We start from the raw sequence: 26,566 nt of genomic DNA, 5'->3' as shown, positions 1-26,566 counted from the left end.
ATGATGAAAAAGTATAAATTCTAATGAGTTAGTTCAAGACTTTATTCTTGAGAGTTTCCTTTCAGTCTGGTGTTTTTCAAGGTTTGGATAAGTCTTCCCCTTTCAGCCTCCCCAGTGTCAAATTTAAAAACACCAGCTTTTGTTGGAATATTTATATCCTGATTAGCAATAATGAAAGGAAAATCAGGCTTTTTAGATCATGGGTGCTAAAGTTACCCATTAAAAAAAAAACCTATGAAAACCTCCTTTCCTTTGGATGTCGAGTTCGCAGTGTGTAACACTTGTTGGAAGGCACTCAGTCGATTATCCAGGCTTTGCATCACTGAGCGTGACAGCTCCTGTGAGATTAAAGGGCTGTTACCATCAGAACTTTATTCGCTTTTTCTTTCATTTCTGCAAGTACACAGAAGGATAGGTGTACTTGTAAAGTGTCACAAGGATTACACTGCAATGCTTTCTGGATAAACTTCAGTCCCACTGAAGTGGGAGAAACAGTACCAAATAATCTCATGACAGCTGTCATGTCTCCAAAAGTGTCTGATCAGATCTTCAAATCTGAATGCTGGATACCTTGTGGTTGTATTCAGCCTCTAGTAGCCATCACTTTTGTTTTCATTTATTCCAGTTGTAGGAATGTGATTAGGCACTAACCTAATCAAGTAGCTGTTAATTTACAATGATTTCTCCTCAGTCTTGCATGTGAAATGATTTAAAAAGAGTGGGGTATGCAGAAATTTTGGGGAACACCTGTCTTTGCCTAGTTCCCACTTCTTCAACTGCTTCCTAAATTTTATGTTTAGAGAATGTATTGTGTATTTAAAAATTATTTGGATTGTTACATGTATTGAAATAGCATGAGAATTTCTCAAATACGTAAAACTGATATTTATAATAAAAATAAAAAAATCTAGGTATGAGGGGTGAAGCATAGAAGGGAATCTCTTGGGTCTTTTACTTTAGTATAAGAGATTCTGTGTGTATGTGGTGTTTGTTTGATTGGTTGAATCCAGCTACAGAACTTGGGGTCATTCTAGTCAGAACATGTCTCCTTTTTTTGTTTGGTTTTTTTGTTTGGGTATTCTTTTATTTTTCTTCTTTTTTTTGGGGGGGGGGGAGTGGATAGTTGGTTGGTTTGGTTTTTTTGTTTGGTTTTTTTTACTGTAGATTGAATTTCCCCTTAGTTGTAGAGCAGAAATAGCTGAATCTAGCGGAGAAACTTTACTGTTTAGGTTTTTAATTCAAGTGAGATATAGCCAGGGTTGCATATGTTGAGTCTGCTTCACTGCACTGTGTATTCCATGTGGAATGATTCAGAAGAAAACAGCAGTCTAGTCTAACATATAGTCTCTGGATATATGTTGGCTGGGGTTCCTGGCTTGTAGACAGTAGTATATTAGAAAAAAAAGAAACACTACAGGAAAAAAATTATGTGGGGAAGAATCTATTTCTATCAAAACTGATTATTTCTTATTGTCTTTCCACTGAGCAGTCATTACAATGTGTGTATATATACAAATGTAGACAAAAATATAAATAGATGGGTGTCTCTCTAAATCTGTGAATTTTACTGTCACTGTGGTGAGAACACAAAGCATCATCTTTCATAGGAGAAGGAAGAAAACTGTTTCAAATTGGAAGGGGGGAGTAGGGGAAAAAGAGCACAGAGTAGGCAAGGGAAAAAATTTTGCCCTTAATACCTTTCTTCTTGCCTCTCAGTCAGAAGAAATGGGAAAGACAAGCCCTGTAGCTTATTCTGTAGTAAAAAATAAAATACTCTGTGTACACTGTGCAATGGCTGATCTGACAAGGTTCACTTTATCCTGATTTTCTGGGGAGGCAAAGTACCAGATATCTGGTGTCTGTACAAAATATTGAGGAATACTTGCTTTCCATGTGGAAACAAACTTCCTCAGTGCAGTTATCTCACATGAAACCAGCATTCTGTACAGCTGATTGCCTGGGCTCATTCTTGGTTTACTATTGGGGATTAATTATTACATTAATTTTGTTATGGTGGTGATTATATGACATAATAGGGATTACTTGCATTCCAGTATTTATGGCATAAGTTTGGAGAGAAGTTTTGGAAAGTAAGTAGATCTGGAATGAAACATGTAAATCCAATTGTTGTATGCACTGAGTTAGAAGCATTCTTTGAGTTACCACTGTTTCAGAGTATTGTGACCCATACTTTTTTTCCCAATAATTGTTTGAATTTTTAGTAGTCTAATTTGAAATGTGGTGGGCAGACTGAGATATCTTACTCAACCAGATTTACAATAGTTGTGATCTTACAGTTCCTTAGAAATTGGATCCCTCTTGAGGTAGCTGTAACTAAGGACACAAATGAGGGCATGCTAACATACAAATTTTTATTTAACAAATTTGATTTTGTTGTTCCTTTGCTTAGAGGTGTACTCCTCTCCCCTTTTAGGGCTGTTTCCAAAGCCCTGAGCCCTACCTTGGCCTTTCTGTGCTCCACTAGGAACCTTTACTCACTATTTTAGAAAGTGGTGTTGATGCATTTAGGTTTTTCCTGGTGAAACATATTCATGCAGTTTTGCTAAAAATAAACGGAATTTTATTTTTTATTTTATTTTAAACAGAAGTTTATTTCATCTTAATAAGTAGCTTTAGAATGCAAGTTATGGAAACCAAATGTGCTATTGTTGCCTTAAACATACTTGCTTTGGGGGAATATGGTAAAAAAATCTCTGCAAGCACAAATTCAACAAAAAGTAGAAATTTTGAGGATATAAAAAGAACTCATTACAGAAGCTCAGTACTATTCTGAGATGTTACCTCTAGTTATAGCAACTCCATATAACTCTAGTCTAGTCTGAGGATGTATTTGAAAATTAACAGTGCATAAGTTAGCTTTGAAATAAAAGTAAATTACTATTACTTTTCCAATTATGGTAATACTGTTCATTATTAATTAGATAATTAATTGTCATAAATAATTCTCACCTCACTTAAAATACCTCTCAATCCTCATTTCACGTTATGGATTCAGTTCGTGAATTTCTTCACTTGTGTAATTGTTCATGTGTCACCAGCCATGTTCAGCCATCTGGGTTGTACAGCATTTGTAGAAATGGTCTGTAGAGAAAGAGCAGCCTTTGGCCTGCCTAAGGAATTCCAGCAGGTCTAGCACTTCCATGTGACTGTGCTAGTTATGGAGAAGGCACCACAGAGGGAATTTCTACCCATACTTGGAATCCAAGTGACTGTAGTCACTTCTGGAAGCCTATATGCCATCTGTAGTTTTATCTAGGTAGCATTTTCAAGTATCTTGTCTCAGAAATTGAGTAAGATATATTACATGAATGTTGTGTCTGGTCTTGTCATTTATTCAAGAATTATGCAGTTTGTGGGGGAAGACCTTGATTTTTAAATATATCATGTTTTCTTAGATGCTCTGAGGCAAAGTATAATAGCTGGTGTTGGGGCAGAGTTGTGAATTTAAGCTCAGACTTCAGAGATTAGGGAAGCTGGAATATTTGTTTTTCCATGTATAATATTTTACTCATTTTCAAAGCTAGTCTAGTGTTAATGAGGCCACTTGTATTTAGTACTTTGAATTGTTTATGATGAAATTATAATTCTCTTTAATTTTGAAAGTCATTAGTATTGAAAGAAGCCCTGTGATTGAGAGAAATTATATTATGACCTAGTGAAGCTGATAAAAACTGAGATGATGTAGTAATTGCTTTATTGCTTGGTCCATTAAAAAAATTAAAAATGAAAAATGGTGAAACTCATTTTTGTAGCCAAAGGTATCCAATGTAAGGTTGCTACCAAAAATGAAATTCTGTGTGTTTATATCAGTAGTGTCAGGCTGTCATTGGGTTTTTAATATGCTCAGCTATTTATATCTCTTGGTAATAACTTAAATTGGACTAACTTCACTGGTGTCCCAAATACTACTTTCATTTAAACATAGAGCATTCTGATAAACAAAGATGCAAAGGAGTAGTTGACTGAGTAGAAGTGCATTGAGCTGAGCAGTATTTGAGCTCAGTCCCCAGTACTGGAGTTCTATAGTGGATGCAAATTTATTCAAATTAAAGTGTGCCTGAGTGTGCAAAGATACTCACTGGTAACTGTGGTTAGCATATTGTTACTGAAAGTTGGTGTTGTTTTTGTTGAGTGTTGATGATGTTCTGTAGATGTTGATTTTAATTGAAAGCAGATGTGATGGCTTCTAAGTTATGACTTTGCCAAGAATATCAAAATGTACAATTGGAGAAGCGGTAGAGAAGAGAAAGTGGAAAAAGAGCTGTAAGGGAAGGGAGTCTTCAGGCTCACATCTGCTTTTCCTTATGCTCTGCTACGAGAAGCAACAGGAAAACACTAATTATCCTCTAAAGGGGATACTTATTTACATATATTCGTATACCCATCTCAGCACTGCGTACACAGGCACATTTGTGCATATTTTTAAATAAGATATGTACAATATGTGCTAGGAGGAAATAAAGAATCACCTGGATGTTTAAACACACCTCTGGAGCAGTTCTTCATTTGATATAACTGACTCTAGTAAATTGATTTGTGTGATTTTGAGATTCTGTTACTTTTGCCTGTTATTATAGCACTCCTACTCCTCTTGCCTATGGGTTATTACAAATGTTGCACTTTTAAAATTGGTATCTGGACTTTTAGAGAGTCCACGCATACTCTAGAGACTGAAAGTGTTCTGTAGGTGCCAGATGAATATGCAGCTGTGTAAGCAGTCCAATGCTTTTGATTAAAGAAAAGAAAATTTCACTTGTTTCAAAGGTCATTTGGGCTTCTGCAAAAATTGTAACCCAGCTCTTTAACTTGGCCTAAAACCAGAAAGGCGATCAGTGCAGTATTTTTATGAAGTGCTGGTTATAGTGTATTTGTTAATGGTTTAACTCAGATTTACTCATAATTATTTCAAAGGCTCTGGAAACCTTGCCATGTGTTTTCATGTTGGAATGGAGTTTGTTTCTCTTTGTAGAGTTGAGGTCTCTGTGACCTGAAGGCAAAGTTCTGCTTCGGTTATTCACTGTAGTACAGCAGAAATTCAATCAGACTCTTCATGGGGTCCTTTCGAGTCACTGGACCTTGGAAAAGACCTTTTTTTGTTGGGTTGCAGCCCTTTGAGTACAGAGAGCCTATCCTCTGAAAGCGCAGTATCTGTACCCTGTGCAATGTAGTGCCTCTTGAAGGGTCACAAACTCCTCCTTCTAAACAGCGTTATGGCTGTGTGCAACAGTGGATTGTTGCTGCCCAAAGTCAGATTCAAAGTGATCACAAAACTTCCAAAGGTTGTATCACATGCTAGCCATTCTTTAAGGAAGATGGTTGTAAATTACATGTTTGTGCCAATAGCTCAAGAGATTTTTAGTTTTCTTTTAGAAATGTTTAATACAGACATCAAGGAACTTTAAAATAAATTAAGTACCTGGAAGATGCATGCTATTATTTGTATTTAAAGCAGGTCTGTTAAGTAGCATTTCTATCATATACTGCTGTTTTCAGACCTACTCATTAGCAAGCTGGTATTTTTGTCAGAACTAGTTAACAAATCTCTATAGTTGCTAAACTGTTTCAGAATTAAAACCTTTGGTTTCCTATAAGAGTATTTTTTGATAAATGTGTTTTTTCGTTCCTAGAACATTTCTGAAAATGGTTGTTGGGTATTTGAATCTATGCTTGGGAATACCCCTAAAAAATGGAACATGTGGAAACTAATTTAGGTTGAGTAAAATAAAGTAGTAACAGAACATTTATGCCAATATTTAATTGCATACCTATTAAATTTTATTTAGAGAAACTTGTGTCTGTTAGATTTTTTTTTTGGTGGAAACAATTTTATTTTCCAATTAGGAGATGCTTTTTCTACTGATTTATTAGAATTTTGTGGAGGTATCAAGAAATTACAGTCAGTCTTCAAAAAATATACAAAATAGTTCTTATTTTAAAAAATCCCTAAATAAGAAATAAGGTTATTTAATGAGTTCTGTTATTGATATCTGTGTATCTCATGTGGTCAATTAACTTCAATAGAGGTAAAGCAATTGAGTATAATCTTACCTTTTAGGTGGGTCTATTTATAGTTAAAAAGTTTCACCCAAGAGAGCAGTTTGGATTAAATTACTATAAAGTATAAAATAATCTGTGGACACTTGGAGCCAAAAGGTTTATGATGGAAAAATATCTAGATTAACCCAATTCATATACAGAAGAAAAGCTTATACATAGTTTTTCATGCATAGTTACTATCTCCCTAATGAAATCTCGGTATTTTCTCTGCCTCATTAAATGTAAACTGTTTCTATTAAGTCTTAAGTATTTACTCAGTAGTGATACTGAAACTCCTACGCTTAACATTTTTACACACCATTCTTGCTGTGTCATGTTTGTGGTTTCACTTTTGGTTGAGGGCTGCTCACTGGGTAAAAGGAGATACAGGAGATGTTGGTCAAGCATTATGTGGGCATTTCAAGCATTGAAACCTCTCCCTGGTTGAATAATGCTGTTTTTTCTGACTACACGACAATCATTTAGGAGTGTAAATCAGGAATAACAATTAGGAGTGTAACCCAAGAAATCTGGATGTGTTGGTCTAACGAGGTATTTTTCCAGTAAAAGTTAAGGACACCTGCTCTAGGTTTCCAAAATTCTGACATCACCTTCTGGAATGCCTGTTCTGCTCCCCCACTCCTGCTCTCCAATCCCCTGTTGTTCCCAGAGAAAGGCCTTCCAGCTGGAAGAGGTATGGCTGGAATTGAAATGAGTTTTTGGGATTACCATTTATTAAGAATAAAAGAACACGGCAGTTTTAGCCAGAGCAGGTGGAGAGATGCTACTGGGTTTTCAAGGGAGAAATACCTGTTAAAGCTGAATGGCTGAAGATAAGTATTAAATCACAGCAACGCTGACATGGGAGATATGAGAATACACTGGTCATGGAAAAACAGTCTAGAGGTTGAAATGCAGTTTCTTACTAGGAAGATGCAATTCTGGAGCGCTGTTCTGGTTTGAGCAAAGGGACTAACAACCAACTTGCTTGTTTTTAATATGGACGTACCTTAACTGAAGACTGTTGTAGCAAAGGACTGCCCATTGTGGGCCAGGAGAAACTTTTTGGACCAGGAGAAACTTTTTAGACCTCTCATCTTATGAGTGTGGCTTTTGCTAAAGTCCTCATTCACACTCTTCATTCTGCAGTCTTTGAATTTATGCACAGTTCCTCTTGGTAATGTGGTCATTTCATTTTACATATTTTCCCCTGAAAGAGCAAATTTATGCTGAAGAGAAATTTATGCTTTACTTATTCTTAAATCCCTGAACTTCATCTTCACTATTTGTTCCTGGACTTTTTGCTGGATGGTAGAAGGAAATTAAGGGCTCTAAATGTCTGTGGGGAGCCTTGTATGAAGAACTTCCACTGGAGAATAATTTACCACTGGTCTGCATTAGCAGCCTTGCTTCTTTGCCAGAAAATACAGCAGAGAGAAGTAGGGGTACATTTGCCAAACAAGGCATTAATGTGGTCTTGTCATTGGGAAGGAATGATGGCCAGGAAGTACTTCTGCAGGGCCTCAACGGAGGGAACAATTGATTTTCGCTTTCTCTCGTTGAGTGTTCATTGTGTGTATCACTTCTCATGTGGGTTTTTAATTATTGCTATGGTTGGAAGTTCAACCCAAGGCTCCAGCTGCCAGAAGCTCATAAAGAATTATTTCTGTGTAATTAAATGAGTTTTAAGGGCAAAGGGTTACTCGTTGGTTTTTGTTTTGAACTTACTTTATCTTCTAGTACTTTTGGAACACATAAAATAATTTTAAAGGCTTTCTGTATATCTTCAAAATTAATTTTATATATTTTGGAGAGAATATTGAGTCACTGTTTTGTCCCCGATTTCATATGAAGCCCATTATTTCAGGTCACAGAGCAAGAAATAGAACTGACTAGAAAAGTCAGTTTTAAACATTTTTAAAAGTCTGTGGCTGTTTCATGGGAAGAAAAGGAAAGGAAAAAAAGCAGGAGTATGCTACTAAAATGTTTAGGTAACGACCGCTATTATAAACAATTATTATGATACCTTAAACATTGTTTTTTGCCATTGTGTTTTCATCTCAAGAGGGAATTCTCTTTCCTACACAAAACTGCCTCTTTCCTACACAAATGTGAATGTTTCTGTAAAATTTTCTGGAAAACCAACAAAAGCATTTTCTGGTAATAGAAGAATGGGGAATATGCTCTCTTTCAACTCTTCTTTCATATGATCAATTTCATCAGAGAGAAAGGGAAAAAAGAAAGAGACTGAAAGATGATCATATCTTCTCTAGGGAGGTGTGAATGCTGTTTTTTGTCTGAGCAGGTTGTAGTTGTTTGAAGAAATGCATGAATATTAATCACTTGTGATGTATATTTCATCCAAAGACAGAGAGACAGGCTGCAGTAGGTTATTTGTATGAAGCTGGGATACCTCTGGTTCATGCCCACAAATAAGACTTCAACCAGTCTCACATAACCCATTAAAGCTGTCCATGGAAATAACATCACTGAGTGCAGTCGATATTTATTCCTGCCCCAGTGATGCACTGAGTAAAGCTATGCCTTACAGGTAGGCCTGTAAGGATGAAGGAGAGTGCTGGTTGATCCCTTTCCTGCAGTCTTACTTAACACAGGAGTTGGCAAATGATGAAATTTGATGGCTTGCAGGTTTTTTTTCTATTTTTTTTTTCTGTAGCTGCAAAGAATACATAGGTTTGGATGTGATTTCTTAGTAAATGTGAAATCATTACTTTCTTTTGTGCTCCCCTCTTCCTCAGTAGGCTGTAAACTGAAACCTACAAGTAGAGACTCATGCATAGAGCAGTGTCAGTGCATAATGACACTGAATAACCTCATCCACCTGAAGAGCTTTTGTAGAGTTGGTATAGCCCCTGCTGGGGAGTACAGCAAGCAAAGAGAGTGTCTGGTATTCTCTGTAAAGGGTTTTGATGTTCTGCCTACTTTGCTGTAGGTAATAATGCAGTGAGAGCAAATAATGCAAGCCAGTAGCACATGGAAAAAATAATGGGAGCTTATTATGGATAAATGTAATTGCAAATTTCATGCTTTGCTTTTTGTAATGAGTCCATCAAGTCAAACACTCAAACACATTAATTAAACACCATTTTCCCACAGAATTCTGTAACGGGATAGCAGCCCTTAGAATATTGGTACCATTATCCAGATTGGTTGGCGCCTAGTGTGGAGCAGCATTTGGCGGTCAGGACAAGCTGTGATTACTTGAATTGATGAATTTGGTGGACTGGCAGAATGTGCCCCATGACTGTGGGCTGACTGCTGCGTTACTTCACCAGGCCTGCAGCAATTAAGTAAAGTCATGCTGAGGAACTCCTTTAACTGCATACTAACTATTCAGGCTTTGAGCATCTATGGCCTTGTTCATCAAGCACTATGCTTTTGTGGTCTTTTGAAGAGCTCCTTGGCCTTAAGCAAGGGACATAAAACATTACCTTGTGTAGCAGAACAGGACTATTTAGATGAGAGGCATGTTTTTATTAAGAAAACATACTCTGAAGTAATAGTTTTTGTCTAAATCGATGTCAAAAAGGAACTGAAGGTGCAGGTAAAAATATTAATTAAATGTTTAATCCAGAAAATATCCAGAAAAGGCAAATCTCAAGCCATATTAGTAGGCTTTTGTTTTCTGTTAATGCACTTTATTAATGGGTTTGCATAATGAGGATCTTTGTCTGTCTGTCCATACAGTGTGTAGGCATATCATACCCTGTGTCATACCATGCCCTGTGTCAGGAACTTCTGGCACTTTTAGAAAGGCTGTATGTACTACATTACATAGTTAAAGCTACTTTGTGCTATTTAATTTAGGAGCATCCCTTGGGGGAGCTAAGTCTTACACAGTGACTGGAAAGAAGGAGCTGACTCCAAAGGGTATCTGACTTAGATTACTAAAATAACCTGGCGGCTGGATGTGACCCGGCCACGTGTGCTGACAGCCTGGGAGGCCAGCTGTATCCCAGGCTGCATCCAAAGCAGCGAGGCCAGCAGGGTGACAGAGGTGATTCTGCCCCTCTGCTCTGCTCTGTTGAGACCCCCCCTGCAGTTCTGCATCCAGCTCTGGAGTCCTCAACACAGGAAGGGCACTGACCTGTTAGTGCAACCTAGAGGAGGCCACCGAGATGATTGGAGGACTGGAGTACCTCTCCCATAAGAAAAGGCTGAGAGAATTGGGATTGTGCAGCCTGTAGAAGAGAAGGCTTTGGGGTGATGTAATTGCAGCCTTCTGGTATTTGAAGCCTACAAGAAATATGAGAGGAACTTTTTATAAGAGCATGTAGTGACAGTGTCTTGGTTTGAAAAGACAGGTATCTGCTAAGAAAGGCAGGAGCCTCCCCTGAAATGGAAAATGTAAACCCACACCATCTGAATTGTTATAAATTTGATTTTAAGGGGGGGCTCTCAGGCAAAGATATGGGAGCAGGAATAACAGTACTTTATTAGGGGAGAAAATAAAAAATTAAATTAACAATAAAAAGTTAGTACAGAACAACACTGACAGATTCAGAACACAACCTGATAGCCTCTTGGTCAGGGTGTTGGTAACACTCCAATTAGAATGGTGGCGGCAGTCCTCCTGGAGTGCCAGGTGTGCTTCTGTTGGAGCAGTGATGCTGTAGAAGGGTGTAGTCTTCCTCTGAAGGTCTGGCAGTGGTATAGATGGGCCTAGTCTTCCTCTGGGAATCCAGTGAGAAAGGCTGCTCTGGTATCCCAAAATCGATGATTATATCCAGTTAGGAATGCTTGGCTCCTCCTGTGGGTGGAGCTTCTCGCAATAGGATGATGCAATTTTGTCTGTCATGCAGTGAGACTCAATGGCCCATTAACAGAAGATATCTTTCCTGAGGGAGGATTGGTTGTAGAAGGAATAAAGAAAACTGCCCAATTAACAGAAGATGACTGCCCCACCTCTAACAGATAGGAATAGAATACAAACCCCCATTCCCAACCTAAGACAGGCAGGACAAGGGGAAATGGCTTGAAACTGGAAGAGAGTTAGGTTTAGATTATATATTAGGAAGAAACTCTTTAATGTGAGGGTGATGAGGCACTGGAACAGATTGCCTAGGGATGTCATGGATGCCCCATCCCTTGAAGTGTTCAAAATCAGGTTGGATGGGACTTCAGGCAACCTGGGCTAATGGAAGGTGTCCCTGCTCATAGCAGGGTGGTTGGAACGAGATGATCTTTAAGGTCCCTTCTAGCCCAAACCGTTCTGTGATTCTAGGAGTCTGAGGTACTCCTAGATGTGATCCTATCTGTTAAAACCTCTACGTGTCCAAATGAAATCACACTTGTCTACAACCTCTGTAGAGAGCCCACTTCTCCCTATTTTGTCACTTGTTTTTCTCCCGCTTATGGCTTGGTGTATGGAAATGTGATATTTATCTTTTGACAGATAATGTTTAATTTTGCCTTCAGCTTGTGTTTATTTCATACTGGTTTTGTTAATATTGCCATACTTAAGATATATATTCTCTCCCTAGGGCATTTTCTGTATCTGCTTTCCAAGTAATATCGTGTATGTAATCTTACTGAATAGCAATTATATCCACCAATCAAAATTTATGACTCTGTAGAGTTGCTGCCTTGTAACTACACATTTCATTCTTTATTATGAGACTTTGGGCAATATAACTGGCAGCCTATAATCAGCTGGAGTGCAGGAATTTTGAAGTGTCAAGACTGTGAGAAATAACCTGTGGAGCTCAGGCGGGCTTGTTTTGGTGACTGTAGTAGAACCACAGAATAACAAAAGGTTAAGGAGGTGAACACAGAGTGTCCAGATGGTGTGTAGGTAAATTGGTTATTTTTGGAAGTGATACGTAGACAAAGTTCAGAAATGTGTAGCACCAATAACAGTTTCAAGGATTAAAAGAACATATTTCATAATACCAAAGTAGTAATCATTTAGCCAGAGAGGAGCTGGGTGACTAGACATGGGTTTATGGGTGGGTTGTGAAGTAGGAGCTTGGTCACTTGGTGCCCTGTGGCACCAGGCCATTGCAGGAAGGGTGGCTACCCTGCCTCCAGGGTGGCTCTCCGTGCTTCCCCTCGAGACTGTCCTCTGGGTAGACATTTACACAGCTTAGTAGTTACTAAAAGATTTAGTTCAACTTTCAGTTCATCAAATGACGTCTTTCAATTTCTTCTAAGTTGCGTGAAGTCACATTTTAGGCAAGTGTGCTTTTGTCAGAAGCAGACATTTGGCTCACAAAGATTGATCTGGTAGTTTCTCTTTTCCTTGTATGTTTTTCAGGTTTTCAGACTTTCATGCCAGTCGAGTGTTCTTGCTTGGCCTTAATCTCTACTATTGAAATGCTCCAAATTAAATTATCTTTTTTTCTTTTAAGAGATAGAAATGTTCAATTAAACTGGCTTTTATGAGGCTGTATGTAGGTGTGTGAAGAAGGTTTTTTACAAGGGGCCAAGAGTACACAGATATGGTATATGATGTGTTAAGAGGTGAATTGCAGCACATAAGGAGATCAGAGAGCTGGGCTAGGACTTTTCCAGCAGGACAGACTGGCTTGTATTGGTTCTTAGAGTTCCCCATGTAAAATTAATCTGCAAGGATATTAGCATATGAATATTGCAGCTTATGAACCCATACTCTGGCTGAATAACTCTCCATGACTAATGCTAACACATTGCATGGTTTTTGATACTTGTATTAAAAAATCCTACTTCTGAAATATGATTTTATCAAATAGTTGGTATATTATTAGACTGGTGAAGTCAGTTACACACTCCAAACATAATAGTATGTAAATTAAACTAAAAGTTAATTTTGCATTTTCCCTGAGCAATGAAACGATGTCCTGATGGATATTGCATTTTAATGTTCTTTTGGTTGATCATATTATATTTTCTTTCTCCTGTTATTTCCCATAAACAGTATCATTTCATAGTGCTGACAGCCTATATACTAAATACCACAGTGAAACAATGGGAACTGTATTGTTCTCTATATACTGACAAATCTCTGCTTAATGTGCACTCAATAAAGATAAAATAGCAAATGTTATTAAACCAGGGGAAAAACACAATGAAAGTTATTAATATGTTTTTTTCTGTTGTGTTATACATGTGCCACTTTTTTCTTTTCTTTAAAAATACAATTTGGTTGAAATAAGACAGCAAGGAAAAACTACATCATAAAAGTGCAATAGCAATGAAGATATTTGTTTCAGTGCAGCCTCAAAAGATGAGGGAGCCCATTTCTTTTTTTGGGCAGTGGGAGAGAGTATTAAATGCTGCTCTCTGTTTTCAATTAAACAGCAGCATTAAATATAAAATAAAAGTTTAAGAATTAATAATATTTCCTTCCTCAGCCAAATTTCCTCACAGATTTTAAAAGTATTATACCCAGAGGAGGAGTTTAAAAAATTACTAGCTGCTTTTTATGCTTCCATTTCACAGAACTGCAATATTGTCCTTCATCATGAGCTGCATAAGGAATCAAACTTGAGAAACCACTTAAGGGGCCTTTACCTAGAGGTCGTTTAGTCCACATTGTCTCATAGGAATGTTGGTCTGGATGGGAAGTGCCTGTCCTTTGTCAGTGGATGGTTTGTGTTTGAGGAGCCTCAGCTGGTTGCCTGTTTTTTTGCTCATGCTGTAGAACTGTATAATGACTTCAGTGCTGTTTCCATCCTGGGAGCTGGAAAGGCCCAAACACAGAAGCTGCTCCCAGAGGAGCATCACCTGGCTGTGCTCCTGGTGCCCATGAGAGCCAAATGGCGCCTCTGTGGAGGCTTTGTTGGAAGAGTGTTAGCCAGGGTGTTCCCCTCCAGGACAGCAGTTCTTCCACCTGTGTCTGGCTCAGGGCTGCCTCTTCCCATTCTCAGTCCCTGTCCTGCCTTTCCCACCTCTCCCAGCTGTAGCCAGTGACCATGGGCTGCCTGTTGCCCTGACTGCTGCTGTGGCAGCTGGTGGAGGTCAGGGCTGCTGCTCCATGCTTTAGCTCCATCTCAGGACCTGCCTGAGCTACTGGTGGCCATGGTGAGCATGTGTCCTGCTGGAGGGAAAGCTGCTGTCCCCTTGCTGGCAGAAGCTGTGGCAGAGTGCTGGGCAGGGGTCTGGCTGTGTCCTGCTGTGGGCAGTGTGCTCTCTCCAAAGCCCTGCATTCCTACAGAGAGCTGAGCAGCTGTTGGGAACTGAGCGGGACAGACCTCCATATGCGTTTTGACCCCTGAGTGCTTGTGTGTGCTGCTTCATACTGCTTGGGAGAAACTTCCTAGGATTCATCTTTTTTAAATAAGTAAAAACCTTAAAAACCTGTACAGCTATAAGTTGACCCTTATTTTTTTTTTTGACCCTTGGTTTTGTCCATGCACCTTAAACACCTGACTGACTTCAAGCCATCATTAAGAATTCTACTTCTGCTAGGTACTCAAAGTGAGGAAATCTTAAGGCAGGAGAGGATTCTTCTTTTTTGAAAATAAAGGGTGGATGTCTGGATTGGTTTTATTATTAGCCCTGCCTCACAGCTTTACCCACTGGATCACTGGTAGAGTGACATAATGTATAATATTATATATTTCCAAGTGTCGAGACGTTTCATTTAAAGCTTAACTCAATTTTAAATCCATGTGGAAAGGGAAGACCTTTAAAATACTTAATAAATTCTAATCTTAATCATATTCATAATTATTAAAATTTGAAATAGGTTGAAGTACTTAAGGTAAGTGAAATAAGAAAACTAATAAAGAGCATGAAACACACTGGAGAAATGGAAGAATAATTGCTAAACTTTAAGAAATCTAAAATGGCCAAACATAAAAAAGCCTTCATTTCCAATAAGCATTTATTTAAAAGTTTTACAATAACTTAATAATATAAAAGTAGGTTTTAAAAATTAATTGAATGTTGAGTGTAGCAGAGTGGAGAGACATGATTAAATACATTAAAACTTCTACTAGTCTTGTCTTTGGTCTTCAGAAACGATTTACGTCTTGTCAGTTCTTGAGAGAGTTGCATCACCTGTCAGCAAGGAGATGTCACTATCAGTCTTGCTGTTAATAATAATTATTAGCATTGTGGTAATAGTAGTTTTCATAATAAATACATAGTGCCTAGAAGTAGCAAGGTACTATGGCTGAAGACACCAACTTGCTCATTTTTGTACAGGCCAAGCAAAAGATTTTTATCTTCCAAGGACTGTGTAATCTAAGCATGAAAGGAAGGACCTCTTTGGTTTTGATTAAAAATTACACACAGGTAATCAAAATGTTTGCCTTCTATTGTTTCATCCTTTTTAAAAATTTTCTGCTAGTGGATGAAAAGAGGTATTTGGATGGTGCACTTCACAATAATCTATGTGAGAAAATGGCATTGAAAATCTTTTAAAAATTGAAACTAGTAATTGTGTTTGTATTTTAGGAATTACTTACCTTGACCATGCTGGTTCAGCACTTTTCCCGGAGAGTCTACTTAAAGCTTTTACTGATGACCTCAGAAACAATGTTTATGGTAAGTGCAAAGCAATGTTCCCATGAGTCTTCTCAACTTTCCATCTAAATCATTCAAAACTGAGCTTCTTGGAAGAGACCTTCTGCAGGCTTTTTAATGCTGCTGTAGGGTAGTTGAAAGACCAGTGCTTTTACAAAGGAGGCATAGGCTTTTTGTGTCACCCCTGGCTTCATTCTCTGGTGGCCAAAGACCTGTCTATATTGGTAAAGAAGAAAGATCAAAGCAAACATGGCTCTGTTGCATGGCTCTGTTAGGGCGCCAGGCTTGGGATAAAGATATACATTTCATCTATAAGCACTGTTCATTCTTTGTGGTTTATTTCCACACAAAAATGCAAACCTAGTTTCTTATACAAGGACCAGAATCCAGAACCAACCTCCGTTTCAGACAGAGTCATCACAAAGAACTTATACTGTGACTCAGTCTAAGAATTTTATTAAAAAGAAAGCACAGCTCAAAGATCCCAAGTGAATTTAGGCACAGAATAGGTACTATTAGACTTTGCTCTGCTCTGACTATTAGACTTAGGTGCCTACTCAGAAAAAGGATTGCCAAAGCAATCCTGTGCAGAGGAATATGAGTAAAAGTATCTACAGAATTGTGTAATATCTGGGTTGAGATTTGACTATTGCAGCACCACCTGTAAGTACTTCATCCCCAGATCCTCTGCCTAAACCTTTCATTTCTCTCTGATGTTATTATCTAGCCGAGAATCACACACTGAGTGATTTTTATACAAAGTCAGCAGCATCCATTGTATAAGAAATGTTGATACTGTGTGAGACAATTTACATTAAAGTGAGTCATGCTCAACCAGAAAAAAAATATACTGTAGAGTATTATGCTGTGAGAAGTCCCACTGAAGTAATCAAATTTCCTATGGTGTGTTACTATATGTGGGTCATGTGTCCTTTTTCCTAGTTTTGTGTGTTTATTGTGCTCCCTGATACATGGAACAAAGGGATTCCTCACTTGGGAACTAGGTACCACTGCTTTACAAGAAAATGTTTGTTCACTTCAGTACTGGTGCACGTGTGTTTGTCACCTGGGCAAGCCACTTGAGAGTTTTGGGTAGTTTTCATTCTCCATGTGCCATTTTGTCATTTCCCCCTATTCTTTTTCCTGAATGCTGGCAAGGCTGGGATCCAGAGCATAAATTTGAGTTCCACTACGAATAAGTTTTATTCTTTATAGAGATAGGGGCTTTTTTTTTCTGTTATAATAAAATACATCGATTTGATTACATTGAAGGTCTCCTATTCAAGTGCATGCCAGTGATACAAAAATTAACGTTCTGTCACCACAGACATTGTAAAGTGAAATGTCTGCACTCTGATCTTAGTTATTTCAAACATTGCGCTCGACCCTTTTAATAAGTACCATCTGTGTCAGAAAAAAGAAAATAATTTGTGAATCAATTGAATGTTTGTGAATAGAAATAGTAGTACTGCCAGTTTGGAGCAGATTTGCATAGTACCTATAATGCTATAGGAGAAAAAAATTGTATATTTTTATTGGTATTTTAATCTAAAATTATAACAAGAGCTCCAGCATGGTCAATATTTTTTTTTTCCACTTACCTCTCATACTCTAAGGACAGTAAATGCTGTCTAAGGACAGTATAGGAAGAGTCAATTTAACAAATGCAGATGTGAATGAAGGGGGAGTTTGACTTGCAGGTTTTTTATTTTCTCGGTGACAATCCACAGGCCCAAAGAACTGCAGTTTAGCTGTTGCATGTGTAAATAAGGGAAAGTAATATAAGTAAGATATAGTCTCACTTCTAAATTGAAAATATTTGAATTGGAAATTACAGAAATGGAACATCATTGACATGAAAAGTCTAAGTTTTGGATTTGAACTCTAAAGTTATTATTTTCAACACCTCACTCAACAACTTTCAATAGCGTAACTTTTAGATTTTGAAAAGAGTAGCTAATATTGGAGCCTACTGCAGACACTGTGTTAGTATAGCAACTTTTTCCTTATTCCCTTTCCAAACTGTTTTTACATGTTCTCTAAGTATTTGCTAATAGGAAAGTGTGCTGTGTCTGGCTGAATATTGCTTTAATAATTTTTGGTCAAGAAGATAAAATCATACTGTCTTAATTGGTATATATGCTTGTGCTGAGCTGGGCTAAGGTGGCTACTAATTTTGCAATAAAATTTATATTTCAATGAATTATTTGAATTTCAGACACTAAAACCCAAGGATTAATTCTTCTCTCTCATCATGATTGTTTGTTATCTCCAGATCCTGTCTTTTGCTTCTTACCTACTGCACAGATATGTTTATGAATGTGCATTCTGTCTGTAGTTTTTCTAGTACGTTTGTGCATATGCAGTTTAATTTTCTTTTTAGGGGAACTGCCTAAATATTAGTAAGAGATCCAGCTGAAGTTTCTAGGTCTGTCATAATTGCTTTGTCCTGTTGTATGTCCCTTCTCTTCCCTGAGGGGCTACAGGGAATTGCTGTGAAGTATGCACTGAATCTTTATCATCTTTTAGGCTCTCTTGGTGTAATACTTTGATGAAAGAGAAATTTAATAGCAAAATTGTGATTAATGATTAATTTCTGTATCTCTTTTGTCTCCTAGGCAACCCTCATAGTCAGAATATCAGCAGCAAGCTGACATATGACACAATTGAGCATGTTCGATACAGGTAGAATAATCTTTATTTCAGATGTTGTATGATGCACTTGATAGTTTTCATTTTGGTTAGGCCTGCATTGTTTTGATTACTTCGATGTGATGCCATTTTCTAAGGATCATCTGTAATACCTAAAGGAAACACCTCGCTCTTAAAATAAAAGGTATTTGGGTATGATCCAATCAAGTCTTGGATCATATCAATTCTTTTCCTCCCAGATGCCCAAATCCTCAAAGTCCTGTAGTTAATTTAGTACTGTAATAGAAGTCCACAGTTTTAATTAAGATGTAGGACTTGGAATTTCAGAAGTGATTATTAGTAAGATGGTATGGTAAGATAGTAAGGTGGGACTAGGTGCAAAGACATGTTAAAATTCAGATAAAATTAAATAGGGTGTAATGGCTTGTGGGAATTTGCAAAAACCTTATGGGAATGTGTACGTTGTTTTACAGCAGGTACTTACTTCCATTGGAGTAATAAAATACCATTTAAAGCATTTTCAGTATAACTTTTAAGAGTAGAAAGAAAAAAAGGTAAAATTGAGTGTTGGGGTTTCTGGGTACGGGCAAGAAAATGAACTGATTTTCTAAACAAAGTATTCCTTTGAAAGCTCACGATGGAGTGTGCTGAAGGTACACACCTTGCAAGTGATTTGTCATGATTGACACCATGATGAAATATACCACTTAGGCACTTGGTTATTGGTTTTAGGGATTTGTTTCAGAAAACTCTTGCTACTTTGTAAAATGTATTTATATCACAGAATATGGATGCTTTGAGTTTATTTCCCTGCTTTTAATGACGCACTTAAGGCAAGTAAAGAACGTAATGGATTCCTATTTTATCGTCTTCCTTGAAAGTAAATATTTCTCCAAAATACATCACAGAATTCAGATCAATAGCATTGTAGTGTTCATAGTTGTAATGAAGAAAATCTGTTTTATACCTTTCTGCTGCATTTTCTCTGACTGTTTGTATGGCAGTGTAAAAAACTCAAGAATTTCTGGTTGGATGCTGCTGCTGGCTACAATCTGTTTCCCCCTTCCCATCACCAACTTTCTGGAGAAAGCATTTCTTTTTGCTTCTGCCACAGCCCTCTCTTAATGCTGTGCAGGATGACAACCTATTAATGTATGGCCAAATGAAATGAAAGAGACTACCCATGAGTGTCGCCGACATTTTTCACAGAAATTCTTTCTTTCAGATTTCTGCATTTTCTCGGAAGCAAGGGCCCCAGAAAGAGAATGTAAACAATTGTTATCAGCTGCTGTGGAATGCAATAGGATGCACCTGTGATTGGTTCATGTTCCATGTGTACAATATTAGAGCCAATCACAGGGCAAACTCTCTGGAACACAGGGACAGAGAATTCTCTTGTTTTTAGATTCTTTCTATTCTTAGCTTAGCTTAGCAGCCTCTGAAACTTCTCTCTTTATTCCTATTAGTATAGTAATAATGTATTTTATATCATATATCAATAAATCCAGCCTTCTGATCAAGAAACAAGATTCTCGTCCTTCTCTCTCACCACCCCAGCGACCCACTCAGGTCGCTGGAATACATGAGGAATAGCTGTCTTCAGAAGCAGACACTTACAGCCAGTTACAGCAATACCCACAGTCTGCAGAGTCTTTTGATCAGACCTGTGTGCTCGCATGCAGAGTTAGCATTCCGATTTCCATTTACTGAGTGCTCTTGCAATGTTGCTGTTTCACAGTTCTGCTTATGAAGGCACAGTAGGAAGTGGAACTGTTTTTAGAATAATTACTATTGTACTGTGTGTGCTTTGTTGTTAGAGAGTAAGGAAATAGGCTTTCACTGTGTAAAAACCTAGATCACTTGAAAAGAACTTCCATTTTCAGCATGTTTTATTTTGGATGCTGCTTTAAAAGAGCTTGAGACTTTTTAAGGGCGGAATGGGAGATGACAAGAACATACCAATGTTAGTATTGAGGGGGTTTTTGTGTGTTTTGTTTTTTTAAAATGTCCTCTGCATCTGAATGAACATTTTTTGATATTACACCTAATAAAATTTTTCACTGGTCCCTAAAGAAATGCAGCCATTTTTAAACTCCCAATAAAAAATTTAAAAGCACAGTTGTCAAAAAGACATAGTCATAAAAATTCAGGAAGAAAATGCCCCAAACCTACTGTCAATAAGTCAGCTATCCAAAATGCAATAAAAGTATATTAAAAATCTATACCTCTATGCCATTGCAACTAATCAAAATAAGCAGTATGACAAGACAGGGAGACAGGCAGCTCTGTCCTGCATCACAGTGGATTGGATTTCCTCAGTGAAATTCAGCAGGTAGTTTTGGAAATCTTAAAATTAGTTGCTAGCTTGTAATTTGGTTTTGGCACATGTTGCAGTCTGAAGTATAGCTTTTTTCAGTGTTTGATTCCAAGAAAATGTTGGGTTTTTTTTAATTATTTTTTAAATTTGATTTTCCAAAGTGATTGCACAATCAACTAATTAAAAATTAACACCAAACCTAATTTCAGATTTATATTTGCTGATATGGGTAACAGCAAATCTGTCAGTGTATGCTGTTCAATGGTGCAAAGCTGAGGGATTTGGTTTTACCTTCATATCTGCTTGACAGAGAGAAACCATTCTTCGAATGTGGCTTTGCAATAGAGTAACATGAATAAATAATTGAGTCAATGGATGTTTTCTCTGATTTACAAAATTATAAAAAGATGCTTTACCTCTTAACCAATTCAAGTGCAATAAAATTAGAAATAACTATTTTATTCTTTAAAATATTGCTTCTCTTTTCTTAATGTGGGCAGCTGAGTGATTTTAAGCATTGTGCATACTCAACATTAACCATGAGTGGTGCTGAAAGAGGAAACAAGAAATATAATAAACCTTGAATAAATGCATTACATGTATGTGTCCAAAGATTATAGATCCTTTTTTATTACTTTGCTTATGGATGTATGGCATTGCCATTGCTCCACTTCCACACAGCTAGAGAACGGGAGTATACAATATCTCTGTATGATGCTGCAGTTAATGTAACTCAGAAATTCATTACACTGAGTATTAAATGACCCTTTTCCCATATGCAAGCATTTTAAAATACTAGATTTCTGAATATTTTAACACATTGTCCTTGTGGATCTTGCGCTTGCGATATCAAATAGTCATCAGTGTCTTCTAACCAGAACCCGACTGAAGTTTGAAATCTGTGGTATGTTTAAGATATATAACAGGATACTTTTTCATGTATGCACAGTGTTGTAATAGAATTTTGATGTTCATCCTTGAACTTTCAGGTCCTATGAAGTGTTAAGCTGAATAATGCTTTGGGAATTCAAATATATATTTTTTAAAAAGGCCAGAAATTTCAGTTATGATTTTGGTATCAAGCATCTCCTAGACCATGGCAAAATGTAAATTACAGAATTTTGTCACTGAAGCTAAAAGGAGATAAATGGGATCAAGTTAAAATATAGGGCCAAAACATGTCTTTCTATAAGAGCTTCTCTCAAAATATGCTATCTAGTGAGCTGTAAGAGATTAATCAGTACATAGAATCAAAAACATGGGCATGCACAAAACGACTGTAAATGGCTCAGTGTTTTAAAAATATATTTGTTTCTGTGGTAAAACACACAAGTGGTACCAGATTATGCTAAGGAAGCAGTCTCATAAGTGCTCTTTATAATTTCATTTGCATTGTATTTTTGAGAACATTTCATGATAGCAAGATAGAACTTTACATTTCCTCTGCAAGCATCATACCTTGCTTAAGAAATAATTTTCCCTTCCAAGCCTTTTCTTTAAGTTAACACATTTTGAAATGATGCTTTGTTCAAGACAGAGATTTTTTTTTTTTTTTAATTCCTGAGTTTAAGCAGTTCCATGTCTGAAAACAGTAATGTTGGAACTGAAACATACATGAAAATGGCTTGACCTTTCCTGCACAGTAAGAAGCAGTAGATACAGTATCTTCTTAGTATTGATTTGTTCTTTGCAAAGGTCATTGACGGGAGACCGTATGGATGAGTGACATCTGAGCAGTGCATCTTGTCCTCCTTAGTGACACCCATCAGCTTGAAAACCTTGTTTCCAATCTAGGGTGGTTCAGCCCTCTTGCGTGCTTGTTTTAGAGCACCATTTGCAATCACTGCTTTTCCTGATCCCACTGCTCAGTGGGACAACTCTGAAGCACCACAGTTGGAGAAGTCCAGCAAAAGGTCACCGTGCTCACTGCAGTGATGCTGTACATGCAAATGAGAGAGGCATTAGAAGATAATTAGGAATAATGGATAGGTTTTTTGGAAGAGTTTAGGCAAAAGGACTGACTTTTTCCTTGTGGTTCACGAAATTATTTAGGCGTGCAATTAAACACTCCAAGTGTGCCCCCAGTGAGTGTCTGATGACCCCACTGTGGGCTCTGTCATGTGCTGAGTGACAGCACAGCAGGGGCTTTGGTGCAAATCCTTCTTGTTTTTCCCTCAGCCACACCAGCCTTTTCTGCAAAGGACTCCATTTTATAAACAGTTGTTTCCATGAGTCAATCTATTACTTTTGGAGGGTTTACTCTTTGCAATCTTATGCAAGGTAGTAAAAAGCTTCTGGTCAGGGTAACTGGTCATTTTTGAATGAGCTAGGAGACTGTTTTAAGAACAAGTAAAATTACTTTGTTTTACTTTGGAACTTTGCTCCCGGACTTTCAGCTCTATTTTAATAAATTCATTAATCATTAACTTGATGACCTGAAGCTTTAGAAAGGAATTGCTAGTGCCTTCTGTTACTCTTCTGGTAGTCAGCTGTATACCTTCATATATATGGAGAGTAGCAAATAAAATTGATACATGCACTGTCATGCTCCCTGACTAATCTTTGTTGCATAAAGAGTCAAATCTGGAATTCTTCATTTATTGAAAGAAACAAATTCTTCAGTAAAATAAATTAAAAGCTGGAAGTCACGATTGCTAGTTTATGAACAAAAAGGATTAAATGCTTCTGGGAAATTCTGAGTTTTATTAGTATGGGTGGCTAAAATGTTTTACATTGAGGTCTGAAAAAGACTGGATGCAACCTTTTTTTTTTCTTTCTGATTCAGAAAAAAACCCCTCAGGACTCTGCTTTTATAATGTGTTTGTGACTAAGCAGTTATGGAGACTAAGTTTAAATGAGATCTTTTTGTGCCATTGCTCTCTAGATAACATTCAGAGTAGGGAGAGTGGTACAGGCTTACTTGGATTCAGGCGCTTGTTTAGTTCACATTTTTTAAATGCACACAGCCTTGATGCATCCTCAGCTGCTTTTCTGGCAGGGACCCAATGGCCTCTGCACCCATGGGGAGGTCTTTGAAAGGGCACAAGAGCTGATGAATGAGATAGTCCAACTGGAACAAAACACTAAAAAAAATAGTGAAATTTATCCAATACAAATTCCTTTTTTTTTTCATTTTATCAGTCTCTTTGTCTTTTTCAGGATTTATATGGAAGCTTTTTTCCCCTCCCAAGGCTATACAATACTTACAGAAGAAATATAGCGTTCCTGCCTCTTCTGGCTTTGCAGCTGCTTTTCCTAGGAAGCAGCATTGTGAGACACCAGTGGATGACGTTTCCGGTGATGTTTGCATTGCCTTATCCAAGGAGCAGTAACATTGTCCTTCCTGGCTGCTGGGAGCACTAGCTGCTCCTTTGCCAACTCCAGGGGAGCCTGACAACTTCATTAGGGGCTTACATGATTATTTGTATTTCAAGTGAGGCTTTTGGAAGACCAGATATTTAGCACAAATATAATTTCTGCCATCCCCTGTGTGCACCTGTTATGCTTGACAACTTTGTTTTGGCTTCAGTGCATTGCTGTTTCTCAGCACAACTTATGTAGCATTGGAGAGGTGCTCCATCTGACTGAAGTCAAGAAATTTGGAAATCCATCTCCAATTATGTATGTTATTCAAAATTCGGCTGATTTTTTTTTTTTCATGTCTTATTTTTTTGAAGCCTATGGACACTTTCTGTTTTGCTCCATCTGAAACTGACTCAATGATTCTGCAGCAAGAAGTGCATGAAAAAATTTAACTTGTGCTGTTCATACCTTATTTTCATGTTTAAAATCATAACTTTGGGAAATACTAAGTCATCTATTTTTTTAGAAACACAGAGATAATTTATTTCTGGGCCTTTTAAAATAGTCTCTAATAATCTTTCTGAGAAGTTAGCAAACCCAGTTTTGAGCTCCATTTTAAATCTTATTCATTCCACTTGCAAAGCAATATGAGTATTTCATTTATTGTTATAATTAAGCTGTTGAGGACACACTAAAACATTCCCAAGGGCTTCCATGGTGCCTGCCATATGTGTCTCAATCCATCTGAAATTCCTGGTATCATTGCTGCTGCAAGACAGTGTTTTGCACTCATCCTTTATTCTCCATCTGAGCCCCTCCTTGCTGCACTTTTGATAGCAGATTTGAGTCCTTAGAAAGTCATCATTTGCACTATGAGTCTTTTTGCTCCCATTCAAAATTCTGACTCCCTGTTCTGACTCTACTTACTGTTCTGTTCCCTTGGCACTTTGGTACTGTTTTTGTTGCCCCCACTGCATGATCCTTAGTGATCACGATTTTGAATACTTTAAACACTGATATCCACTGAAGTAGTTATATTTTAAAGTCCACCTAAGTCAATAGCTATTAGTGTTGCCTATGTTTTTATTATTATGAATGGGGGATAACTAATTAATGACTTACCATTTAAATTATGAATATATATATATTTTAACTACTAGTGAACTTTTCATCTCCTGAATATAGCAATGTATTCAGGATCTTCTGCTATTTTTTTTGTCCAGAAGCAGATATGATGTGCAAGTAGTAGCAACTTTGGGGTAGGTGCCTCTGCAGTGTTTGAATGATTTCATCACATTTCTTTTTACTCTTTTTTCTGATGTAACCTTAGAATTATCTTCTGCTCCTGATACATCAAGTGTAACTATGGCTGCCTTCTCATCTGTGATAACGCCAATTTCCTCTCTGCATTGTTCCAGACTATCTGTAGCTCATCTGATCTTATACACTGAGCAGACACATTTACTTTGTCAAATGATGGCACAAGCCTTCAGCTCCCTTTCTCTAATGAGCAGGTTGTTTACAGCAGCCATGCTTGATGCTGTAGTCCTAACACCGTTGGATTTTTTTATTGTTTGTTTTTGGTTTTTTGGGTTTTTTTTTTTTTTTTTTTTTTTTTTTTGCTGCCGTCTCCGACGTGCTGTCTTGCTGAAATTCTCAGTTAATATCCCATGTCTCTTAGCAGTTTTTTTCCGTCCCCCAGCACTGAGACTGCACCTGGCCGCAGGCAGTGCCAGCTAGCTCTCTTCATTAAATGTGTAACAGCCTGTTGCTGAGCTCATGGCTGCCCTGATGAAAACTTTTCTGTGGCAAAAGGCAGACAGCTGCACAGCTTCCAGGCTACCCAGGGGATGTGTTAAACACCACAGGGAGCAGAGCCAACGAGCACTGCAGCAGCAGAAAAAACTGAGGAGTTTGGAAAGATGGGCAGTGACTGTCAGGGGGTGAGGGTGTGGTATAACCTAGCCACCTTGACCTGGACAGGGATGGAATGAGTCTGTGTGTGCCCAGTAGGGGTTTTAGGGTGCCAGGTTTCAGGAAAGCCAGGTCAGAAACATATCTCAGCTGGTATGGTTAAAGAGTATGGGAATGCATGTAACCTTCAGGATTTTGTGTTTCATCTCCAGCTATTACAGAGTACTTTTCATCTACTGTTGATGATGTTTCCCCATTATGAGGAGCAGAATTCTCCCTCTTACAGTGGGTCTTGAGAAACCAATGTCCTTTTGTTCCTACACCCAAATTTTGTGTTGCTTGTAGGCTTTTGTGGTCTGTTCTACTATTAACCCCTTCTGATGTATTTAAGTAGCGGAGACCTGTTTTCATAGGCTGAGCAAGGTAAACTCCTCTAGATGCTACTTCCAAAACGCAATTTTCATCCCCCATGCCAATCTCAATGACTTTGTCTTTGGGCTTGATCCAAATTACCCTAATCTTTCTGAAGTGTGTGACAAAATAGAATGGGGTTGTTGAAGTAAATCTTGTAGCCTGGCAATTGAGGGTTTGGTAATTGAGATGGAATGAAAAATTCTTGAAATTGTAGTGTGACCTCAACAAGTGTTCTGGGTGCTATGGGAAGAACAAAAGTGTTGTAAAGCTAAGAAAATGGCATGAGCATTTCAAACAAATAGAGCAAATCTGGTGGCACAATGGATTTCCAGACAGAAAGAAAGCACATCTTTCTGGGAATTCTTCTAGAGTGTAATAAAGTTGTTGGAACGTGAGCTTTCTTGTTTGTTTTTGTTAGGAAACTTCATGCAAGGCTGG

The 26,566-nt window shown here is 37.7% G+C and overlaps 1 protein-coding gene across 4 annotated transcripts in view; it reads left to right on the top strand.

Annotated features, from left to right (window-relative positions):
* Nucleotides 1-26,566, top strand: part of MOCOS (molybdenum cofactor sulfurase) — a 208,428-nt gene that overhangs the window by 12,167 nt on the left and 169,695 nt on the right. For all 4 annotated transcript variants that reach the window (XR_009419401.1, XR_009419395.1, XM_059481952.1 and 1 more), the window contains exons 2-3: nucleotides 15,460-15,549; nucleotides 18,147-18,213. Coding sequence is in view for 2 of the 4 variants with exons in the window: in XM_059481952.1 (XP_059337935.1) it covers nucleotides 15,460-15,549; nucleotides 18,147-18,213 (157 nt within the window). In the remaining 2 variants the exon portion in view is untranslated. The remainder of the gene's footprint in view (nucleotides 1-15,459; nucleotides 15,550-18,146; nucleotides 18,214-26,566) is intronic.

Source organism: Ammospiza nelsoni, chromosome 1, assembly GCF_027579445.1.
Source record: "Ammospiza nelsoni isolate bAmmNel1 chromosome 1, bAmmNel1.pri, whole genome shotgun sequence".
In the NCBI taxonomy this organism is placed as follows: domain Eukaryota; kingdom Metazoa; phylum Chordata; class Aves; order Passeriformes; family Passerellidae; genus Ammospiza; species Ammospiza nelsoni.
The sequence above is the reverse complement of the archived record's forward strand: the minus strand, read 5'-3'. Positions and strand labels throughout refer to the sequence as shown.